The 11386-nt window shown below is 40.3% G+C and overlaps 1 protein-coding gene across 1 annotated transcript; it reads left to right on the top strand.

Moving 5' to 3' along the window:
- The first annotated feature begins 1410 nt into the window (after positions 1-1410).
- LOC109902086 (uncharacterized) lies at positions 1411-10721 on the top strand. Its single transcript, XM_020498172.2, has 4 exons — positions 1411-1568; positions 9560-9922; positions 10039-10311; positions 10523-10721. Exons 1-4 carry the CDS (start codon positions 1493-1495, stop codon positions 10627-10629), a joined length of 819 nt encoding a protein of 272 aa, XP_020353761.1. The 5' UTR covers positions 1411-1492; the 3' UTR covers positions 10630-10721.
- Positions 10722-11386: the final 665 nt, after the last annotated feature.

Raw genomic sequence — 11386 nt, 5'->3', positions numbered from 1 at the left:
TTTCAAATTGTATCAAGAACATGCATATCCTTGCTTCAGGTCCTGAGCTAGAGGTATGTCATTTTAGGCAACAATTGAAGAAAAGAAAAGGGTCTGAGCCTTAAGAAGGAAAGAAATTTCACAATTTAACTTTGAGCAAGGCACACCTGTTAATTGAAATGCATTCCAGGTGACTACTTCATGAAGCTGGTTGAGAGAATGCCAAGAGTGTGCAAAGCTGTAATGAAGGCAAAGGGTGGCTACTTTGAAGAATCTCAAATATAAAATATATTTGGATTTGTTTAACACTTTTTTTGGTTACTACGTGATTCCATATGCGTTACTTCATAGTTTGATATCTTCACTATTATACTACAATGTGTAAAAATAAAAAATAAACAGGAATGAATAGGTGTGTCCAAGCTTTTGACTGGTACTATATAATAATATATATACATACACTCCGGACATTGTTGGTCCTAATATTTACATTTTGTAATTCCATTGTTTTACTTTTAGATTTGTGTGTATTATTGTGAATTGTTAGATATTACTGCGCTGTTGGAGCCAGGAACACAAACATTTAGCTACATCCGCGTTTGCTAAATATGTGTATATAACCAATAACATTTGATTTGACATTGATGGATGCCGTTGATTATTGTCAAGTAAAAGTTGAGTATGTGCTATGCTATCAGCTGCAGTGATTATGACAAAGTATGGCAAAATGTAGAAATGTTAGAAAGCACTAGTCATTACCGGTCATTTTGATTAACTCACATACACGCTTTTTTGGGAAGATGGGAAAATGGAGACTTAAACCAGTAGGGGGCTGTGTCTCTATGGAGGACAGAGACAGGAGAAATAGAACACAGTATAGTCATACTGTAAATACATACAAAGACTTTGTGGAGGCTAACCTGTTTTTATAGGTCTATAGTGAGCTTTAAGATTGTCTCACTTTGGTCTGAAATGCAGAGGGCAGAACAGTCCGCCCCAATACATTGTGTTTCAGGTTGGTGTATGTCCCATTGTGGTGTATGTGAGTGCACAGGCAGCGCAACTGAGGAAATTTCCATTTTGAAGTGGTCAATTTTCTTCTACTACTTCTATGAGTTGGTAGATAAACTGAAAGGGTGCATACTGCCACCTAGTTTTTACATCTCAGGTGTCCTCTGGAAACAAAGTTCACTATTAGGTGTAACTCTCTGAGGTTGCCTTAATGGTCAATTTCACTCAAAAACTATATATTTTTGGGACTGTATCAACAGTGGGTTAAATAGTTTTTGAGTGAAATGTCCCTTCAATCCTCTGACTGGAAAGATATCAGTGAGTCACAGATCAGCCCAACTCTTTCAGTGGGTGTGTTTCCTATGACGTTCTCTACAATAGATTACGAAACTTAACCATACAGACAGAGACAGGAAATTATCATTTTCAGCACAGCTTGTATTATCACTTTTGTCTGTGCTGATTAAAGTCTAATCAGGTAATTATTGTGGTAAAAAGGAAGATGTCAAAGGTTTTGATGACCTCAAATTCAAAGAGAGATTTGTGGAACATTTTAAGTATTGCCCTCATCGCTGCAGGTAAGATTTTTGAAGCTCCTTAAACTTTTACCACCTTTTAAATGTTTTGGAAAAATGGATTAAAGGTCCAATGCAGCTGTTTTTTTAACCTCAATATTAAATCATTTCTGGGTAACAATTAAGTAACTGACTTTTTTCAATCAAAATGTTATATATTTTTTTCAAAAAGTAACTCAATAACTTTGCTAGGAGTGGACTGAGTAGGAGGGGAGAACTGAAACCTAGCTGTTATTGGCAGAGGTTTGGATCTCTCTTTCTTATTAGTCTATTAACTAATTGACCGAATGGTGATGTCACCAGGCAGGCCAAAACTCCATCTGACCAAGACATTTTCAAGCAGCTCTTACACTAAAAGGGCATTATCATCATTTTCACAGTATTATTCCTACTTCATAGTGTGGAAATGTATATGAAACCATGTTTTTGACTGCACCTTTTAATGTTTTAAATAATTCTGACTCCTTAATTATTACTAAACCATTATAAGCACATAGCCCCAAACTGTATATTAAGAATAAACTATGTTAAGTCTGTCACAAATAAATATCATGGCTCGTTTCAGGTACAGTCACATCTGAAAATATTGGCACCCTTGATAAAGATCAGCAAAAAAAAGACTATCAAATAAATAATACAAATACTGAGCTACAGTGCCTTGCGAAAGTATTCGGCCCCCTTGAACTTTGCGACCTTTTGCCACATTTCAGGCTTCAAACATAAAGATATAAAACTGTATTTTTTTGTGAAGAATCAACAACAAGTGGGACACAATCATGAAGTGGAACGACATTTATTGGATATTTCAAACTTTTTTAACAAATCAAAAACTGAAGAATTGGGCGTGCAAAATTATTCAGCCCCCTTAAGTTAATACTTTGTAGCGCCACCTTTTGCTGCGATTACAGCTTTAAGTCGCTTGGGGTATGTCTCTATCAGTTTTGCACATCGAGAGACTGAAATTTCTTCCCATTCCTCCTTGCAAAACAGCTCAAGCTCAGTGAGGTTGGATGGAGAGCATTTGTGAACAGCAGTTTTCAGTTCTTTCCACAGATTCTCGATTGGATTCAGGTCTGGACTTTGACTTGGCCATTCTAACACCTGGATATGTTTATTTTTGAACCATTCCATTGTAGATTTTGCTTTATGTTTTGGATCATTGTCTTGTTGGAAGACAAATCTCCGTCCCAGTCTCAGGTCTTTTGCAGACTCCATCAGGTTTTCTTCCAGAATGGTCCTGTATTTGGCTCCATCCATCTTCCCATCAATTTTAACCATCTTCCCTGTCCCTGCTGAAGAAAAGCAGGCCCAAACCATGATGCTGCCACCACCATGTTTGACAGTGCGGATGGTGTGTTCAGGGTGAAGAGTTGTGTTGCTTTTACGCCAAACATAACGTTTTGCATTGATGCCAAAAAGTTCAATTTTGGTTTCATCTGACCAGAGCACCTTCTTCCACATGTTTGGTGTGTCTCCCAGGTGGCTTGTGGCAAACTTTAAACAACACTTTTTATGGATATCTTTAAGAAATGGCTTTCTTCTTGCAACTCTTCCATAAAGGCCAGATTTGTGCAATATACGACTGATTGTTGTCCTATGGACAGAGTCTCCCACCTCAGCTGTAGATCTCTGCAGTTCATCCTGAGTGATCATGGGCCTCTTGGCTGCATCTCTGATCAGTCTTCTCCTCGTATGAGCTGAAAGTTTAGAGGGACGGCCAGGTCTTGGTAGATTTGCAGTGGTCTGATACTCCTTCCATTTCAATATTATCGCTTGCACAGTGCTCCTTGGGATGTTTAAAGCTTGGGAAATCTTTTTGTATCCAAATCCGGCTTTAAACTTCTTCACAACAGTATCTCGGACCTGCCTGCTGTGTTCCTTGTTCTTCATGATGCTCTCTGCGCTTTTAACGGACCTCTGAGACTATCACAGTGCAGGTGCATTTATACGGAGACTTGATTACACACAGGTGGATTGTATTTATCATCATTAGTCATTTAGGTCAACATTGGATCATTCGGAGATCCTCACTGAACTTCTGGAGAGAGTTTGCTGCACTGAAAGTAAAGGGGCTGAATAATTTTGCACGCCCAATTTTTCAGTTTTTGATTTGTTAAAAAAGTTTGAAATATCCAATAAATGTCGTTCCACTTCATGATTGTGTCCCACTTGTTGTTGATTCTTCACAAAAAAATACAGTTTTATATCTTTATGTTTGAAGCCTGAAATGTGGCAAAAGGTCGCAAAGTTCAAGGGGGCCGAATACTTTCGCAAGGCACTGTATATACACTGAGTATACAAAACATTAAGAACATGACATATACTGACCAGGTGAAAGCTATGATCCCTGTTTGATGTCACTTGTTAACTCCACTTCAATCAGTGTACATTAAGGGGAGGAAACAGGTTAAAGAAGGATTTTTAAGCCTTGAGACAATTCAAACCAAATTTAAAATCAATTCAAATTTTATTTGTCACATGAAATGCTAACTTACAAGCCCTTAACCAACAATGCAGTTCAAGAAATAGAGGTAAGAAAATATTTGCTAGATAAACTAAAGTAAAACATTTAATAAAGTAACACAATAAGATTACATAACAATAACGAGGCTATATAAAATGGGTACCGGTACTGAGTCAATGCGCAAGGGTACAGGTTAGTCAAGGTAATTCATACATGTAGGTAGGGGTAAAGTGACTATGCATTGATAATAAACAGCGAGTAGCAGCAGTGTAAAAACAAGGGCGGGGGGGGGGTTCATGTAAATAGTCCAGGTGGCCATTTGATTAATTGTTCGGCAGTCTTATGGCTTGGGAGTAGAAGCTGTTAAGTAGCCTTTTGGACCGCTTGGCTTAGAGAGAAGTCTAAGCCTTGGTGACTGGAGATTGACATTTTTGGCATTTTCCTCTGACACCGCCTAGTATATAGGTCCTGGAGGGCAGGAAGCTTGGTCCCAGTGATGTATTGGGCCGTACGCACTACCCTTTGTAGCGCCTTACGGATGCCAAGCATTTGCCATACCAGGCGGTGATGTACTCTCGATGGTGCAGCTGTAGAACGTTTTTAAGATCTGGGGACCCATGCCAAATATTTTCAGTCTCCTGAAGGGGAAAAGGTGTTGTCGTGCCCTCTTCACGACTGTCTCGGTGTGTTTGGACCATGATAGTTTGTTGGTGATGTGGACACCAAAGAACTTGAAACCCCTGACTCGCTCCACTATAGCCCTGTCAATACTAATGGGGGCCTGTTCGGCCCTCCTTTTCTTGTAGTCCATGATCATCTCCTTTGTCTTGTTCACATTGAGGGAGAGGTTGTTGTCTTGGCACTACACTGCCAGGTAGCTGACCTCCTCCTTTTAGGATGTCTCAGCGTTGTGTCGTCAGAAAACGTAATGATGGTGTTGAAGTCGTGCTTGGCCGTGAGTGAACAGGGAGTACAGGAGGGGACTAAACACGCACCCCTGAGGGTCCCCGGTAGTGAGGATCAGCGTGGCAGATGTGTTGTTGCCCACCCTTACCACCTGGGGGCGGCCCGTAAGGAAGTTCAGGATCCAGTTGCAGATGGAGGTGTTTAGTCCCGGGTCCTTAACTTCGTGATGAGCTTTGGGCACTATGGTGTTGAACGCTGAGCTGTATTCAATGAACAGCATTCTCACATACATGTTCCTTTTGTTCAGGTGGGAAAGGGCAGTGTGGAGTGCGATTGAGATTGTGTCATCTGTGAATCTGTTGGGGCGGTATGCGAATTGGAGTGGGTCTAGCGTTTCTGTGGGTTAGGGTTTTTCTAACTCTCTGTGGTCACTAAAGATCCAATGGCACTTTTCGTACGGGTAGGGGTGTTAACCCTGGTGTCCTGGCTTAAATTCTCAATCTGGCCCTCATACCATCATGGTCACCTAACAATCCCCAGTTTACAATTGGCTCATAAATGGGAATGTGTTCTCAGTCAACTTACCTGGTAAAATACAAAAATGTAAGGAGTGCTACGGGCAGTAGTGATTTAGGCAGGTTACCTTTGCATTCTTGTGCACAGGGACTATGGTGGTCTGCTTGCAATATGTAGCTATTACAGACTGTCAGGGAGAGGTTGAGAATATCGGTGAAGACCGTTGGTCTGCGCATGCTTTGAGGACACACCCTGGTAATCTGTCTTCCCCTTCAGTCTTGTGAATGTTGACCTGTTTTAAGGTCTTGCTCACGTCGGCTACGGAAAGTGTGATCACACAGTTGTCTGGAACAGCTGGTGCTCTCATACATGCTTCAGTGTTGCTTGCCTCAAAGCGAACACAGAAGGCATTTAGCTCATCTGGTAGGCTTGCGTCACTAGGCAGCTTGCGTCTGGGTTACCCTTTGTAGTTCGTAATAGTTTGCAAGCCCTGCCACATCCAACTAGCGCCGGTGTAGTAGGATTCAATCTTAATCCTGTATCGAATCTTTGCTTGTGTGATGGTTCGTCTGAGGGCATAGCGGGATTTCTTGTAGGCGTCTGGATTAGTGTCCCACTCCTTGATAATCGGCAGCTCTAGCCTTTAGCTCGAATCGGATGTTGCCTGTAATCCATGGCTTCTGGTTGGAATATGTACGTATGGTCACTGTGGGGACAACGTCCTCAATGCACTTATTGATGAAGCCGGTGACTGAGGTGGTATGCTCCTCAATGCCATTGGATGAATCATGGAACATATTCCTGTCTGTACTAGCAAAACAGTCCGGTAGGGTAGCATCGGCATCATCAATGGCATCCGTGCAACTCAATATTAGGAAGGTGTTCCTAATGTTTGGTATACTCAGTGTATATAGTGGTCCTTTGCTCAGTTGGTAGAGCATGGCGCTTATAACTCCAGCGTATTGTGTTTGATTCCCGGGAACACCCATAAAATGTATGCACGCATGACTGTAAGTTGCTTTGTATAAAGCATCTGCTAAATAGCGTAATTATTATATTGTATGCTCCTAAAAAAATGTAATTGTTATTTTATAGTAATACAATTTCTCAGAGAAAGAGATTTTGTTTACCAAAATGTTATCTATATTAACATCAGACTTTAAAACATAATTGATCTCAGTTTAAAGTGAATTGGACAGCGTTTTAACTACTTTGCAAACTATATACGAAGGAGAAGTGTCACGCTGTATGATGCAAATGGTGGGCACATTAGATACTGACTGGTTTTCTGATCCATGGGAAAAAGGCATATGTGACCAACAAATGATTGTTGTTCACAAAATCTCAGAATATCTGCATTCCCAGTCATGTGAAATCCATAGATTAGGGCCTAATGAATGTATTGACTGATTTCTATATAAAATCTTTGAAATTGTTGTATGTCACGTTTATATTTTTGTTCAGTATAATTCACCAATACATTTCTTGGTAGTCCAAAAAATATTGCTATCAGGTTGTAAATCACAACTGGCTTGGTACATTGTTTGCTGCCTCCAAATGTTCGGGATGCACTGTTTCAGTTTCAATTACTCAAATCTTTTGAACAAAAACGGACAACTGTAATTAAGGCTGGGAATGTCAATATAATCAAACGAGGAAGGGCAATGAAGTCAGTCAAAAGGTGGCTAATAGGCTAGCGCACGTGTCAAACAAGGCCCACAGGCTGAATAGGACACACAAACGAGTATGAGTGAGTTAACAGTTGAGTTATCTACTTTATGAAATGACTGCCAGATGCGGATGCATTGGTAAATTCACAGCGCAGCGTGCAGAGGGAAAGTTTACAGACACATGCCACAATCCTAGCTAGGCTACTTGTCATGTTCGTCGTAAAGAGGAGACCAAGGCACAGCGCGATGAGAATACATTCCTCTTTATTAAACGACGAATACTTAAACTAACAAAACAACCATGATGCTATAAACACTAGTGCTGACACAGGCAACTATACATAGACAATAACCCACAAAACCAACATGGAAAATGTCAACCTAAATAGGATCCCCAATCAGAGACAATGATAAACAGCTGTCTCTGATTGGGAACCAATTCAGGCCATAGACCTACATTTACCTAGACATACCAAAACCCCATAGATATACAAAAAACCCTAGACAGGGTAAAACACATACCACCCTAATCACACCCTGACCTAACCAAAATAATAAAGAAAAACAAAGATAACTAAGGTCAGGGTGTGACACTACTAAAATGTTGCAGTCTGGTTTCTTGGTTTTTAAAGCTTGATATTGAATACCTAAAAAACAAAACACCATGCAAAGTTGTATCATGTAGGCCTATTACAGCAACATTTGAGCAGTAACCTAGGCTGGCTACTAAACTACAATACATTGAGTGCACCATACAGAAATGCTGCATTATAGCAAAACACTATACGCACAAATTATTTTACACGACTTTTTTTTAGATAGTTTTTATTACTTGTTAAAACTTGTTATGGCTGCAATCCCAATACCGGGATCGATATGACAACTACCAGTGAAAATAGAGGGCGCCAAATTCAAACCACAGAAATCTCATAATTACAATTCCTAAAACATACATGTGTCTTATATCATTTTAAAGGTAATCTTGTTGTTAATCCCACCAAAGTGTCCGATTTCAAATAGGCCTTTCAGCGAAAGTACTACAAACGATTATGTTAGGTCTCCACTAAACCACAATAAGCACGGCCATTTTCCAGCGAAATATAGCATTCACAAAAAGCAGAAATAAAGATAAAATTAATCACTAACCTTGAATTATCTTCATCAGATGACACTCATAGGACTTCATGTTACACAATACATGCATGTTTTGTTTGATAAAGTTCATATTTATATAAATAAATCTGGAGTTTACATTGGTTTATTAGATTCACTAGTTCCAAAAACATCAAGTGATTTTGCTTAGCCACATCGTTTCAACAGAAATACTCATCATAAATGTAGATGATAATACAAGTTATACACATGGAATTATAGATATACCTCTCCTTAATGCAACCGCTGTGTCAGATTTTTTAAAAAGTTTACGGAAAAAGCAACACATGCAATAATCTGAGACAGCGCTCAGAACAGAAGAAAATTAGCCGCCATGTTGGAGTCAACAGAAACCATAAAATACATGATAAATGTTTCCTTTGATGAACTTCATCAGAATGCAGTCCTAGCAATCCCAGGTCCACAATAAATGCTTGATTTGTTAGAAAATGTCCGTTATTTGTCCAATTAGCTTCTTTGGTTAGCGCGTTTGGTAAACAATTCCAAAGTCACATAGCGCGTCCACAATAACGTGACGAAATGTCCAAAAGTTCCGTAACAGTCAGTAGAAACATGTCAAACGATGTACTGAATCAATCTTTAGAATGTTGTTTACATATATCTTGAATAACGTTCCAACCGGAGAATTAGAATGACTTCAGATGACCGGTGGAACGCAGGTCCTTCCCCTGTGAACGCGCATAGTGAATGCATGGTCAACTCGTGTCAGTGGTGACTATTTCCTGTCTCATTTGACCCCCCTTCACATTAGTCACCAGACAAAGTTCTATTGACATCTAGTGGAAGGCGTAGGAAGTGACAACTCATATCTCGCTGTAATTTCAATGAGAGCTTGGTTGAAAATCTGACACCCCCAGAAAAAAACGAACAATAAGTGGAATTTCAGGTTTTTGCCTGCTATATGAGTTCTGTTATACTCACAGACATAATTCAAACAATTTTAGAAACTTCAGAGTGTTTTCTATCCAATACTAATATTAAAATATTAGCAACTATGACTGTGGAGCAGGCCGTTGAATACGGGCACCTCTGTGCACCTTTCATCCAAGCTTCTCAATACTGCCCCTGCAGCCATAAGAAGTTAAATAAAATATTTTTCTCTGAGAAATTGTATTAGCATGACATAATATAATTTCCCATTTTTTTGGAGCATACAATAAATCTCAATATTTGTATGAACATTTATTCTTTTTTGCTCATCTTTATCAAGGCTTCCAATAATTTCAGACTCATCATAGAGCCTCCATATACACTTTCTTTCTCAGGAGCCTGGGCCCAGACAGTTACCCAGAAACCTGATGAGGTTGTGTATAAACTGGCTCAGAATGCCTCAATGGACTGCCAGTTCATCCACACTCCAGACCAGCAGGTGGCAAATAATCCCATTCTCTACTGGCATAAAATTACAAGTTTGACCCAAATGACAAGACTGTGGCCTGACCCAGAGTCACCGTACAAGGGTCGTGTGGAGGTTCTGGACAGTGACCGCAACTCACCGAACAGATCTGTACTTCTGAAGAATGTCCAGTGGGAGGATAGCAGTGGAAAGTATGAGTGTAAACTGTCTTATAGGGCCGCCAAACAAGATAAGAGGACGAAAGGGAGCGGCGTTAAGCTGTTCATACATGGTAATGATACAATTTCTATGCTTTTGTCATGTTGTCCACTAATTGCCGCTTTTCATTTCCTATACCAGACCATGTTATGATACAAATGTGTGTGTCTTTCTGTGTGTCTAAAACAGATTCGATGTTCTTTGGGCTTGACCCTGAGAATAAGACCCAACTCATGTGTGCTGTGAATGTTTCCCGGGATGATGGGTTTTTCTTATCCTTGCTACAAGACGGATCTAAAGTATTCCAAAAGACCATTGATCCTCTTCACCCTAGCATGTCACTGTCTGTTACCCTGTCTGTGATCCTCCCCTTGGAGAAGGGAAAGAATTATGAGTGTCAAATCCACCTGGGCTCCACTATGATAATGAGCCAGCCCTTCGAACAGCCGCTTGAGACGCCAGGTAGTGTTTTCTCATTACGTACACAGACCTTACAGTTACAGTGTGTCACATCTACTGAAGACTGCCAAGTCGACTTATATCCAGGTTTATCATACAGTATACAGCGATTTGGGTCGGTGCATAGCAATGAAATGTAGCTCTCTCTCCGTATCTGCAATACCACTCAATGACTGACGCCACCCCTGTCTGTTCCTCTTGTGTTTTTCAACAGTAGAGAAGGTGCTTCCTGAACCAGTTTTCCTGTTCGTGGCCATCCTCCTGGTCCCCATCACCGTGCTTCTGACTCTGCTCACAGCCCTTCTTGTTCTAAGCAGATAAGACAGGAGATAGTAAGACTGACAATGCCAGATATACAGTGCATTCAGAACGTTTTTATTTTATTTCACCTTTATTTAACCAGGTAGGCTAGTTGAGAACAAGTTCTCATTTGCATCTGTGACCTGGCCAAGATAAAGCATAGCAATTCGACACATAAAACAACACAGAGTTACGCATGGAATAAACAAAACATACAGTAAATAATACAGTATAAATAAATAAAAGAAAAAGTCTATATACAGTGAGTGCAAATGAGGTAAGATAAAGGAGTTAAGGTAATAAATAGGCCATGGTGGCGAAGTAATTACAATATATAAATTAAACACTGGAATGGTAGATGTGCAGAAGATGAATGTGCAAGTAGTGATACTGGGGCGCAAAGGAGCAAGATAAATAAATAAATACAGTATGGGGATGAGGTAGATAGATGGGCTGTTTACAGATGGGCTATGTACAGGTGCAGTGATCTGTAAGCTGCTCTGACATCTGGTGCTAAAGCAAGTGAGGGAGATGTGAGTCTCCAGCTTCAGTGATTTTTGCAGTTCATTCCAGTCATTAACAACAGAGAACTGGAAGGAAAGGTGACCAAAGGAGGAATTGGCTTTGGGGGTGACCAGTGAGATATACCTGCTGGAGCGCATGCTACGAGTGGGTGCTGCTATGGTGACCAGTGAGCTGAGATAAGGTGGGGCTTTACCTAGCAGAGACTTGTAGATGACCTGTAGCCAGTGTGTTTGGCGACGAGTATGAAGCGAGG

Source organism: Oncorhynchus kisutch, linkage group LG2, assembly GCF_002021735.2.
Source record: "Oncorhynchus kisutch isolate 150728-3 linkage group LG2, Okis_V2, whole genome shotgun sequence".
Taxonomy (NCBI): Eukaryota; Metazoa; Chordata; class Actinopteri; order Salmoniformes; family Salmonidae; genus Oncorhynchus; species Oncorhynchus kisutch.
The sequence above is the reverse complement of the archived record's forward strand: the minus strand, read 5'-3'. Positions and strand labels throughout refer to the sequence as shown.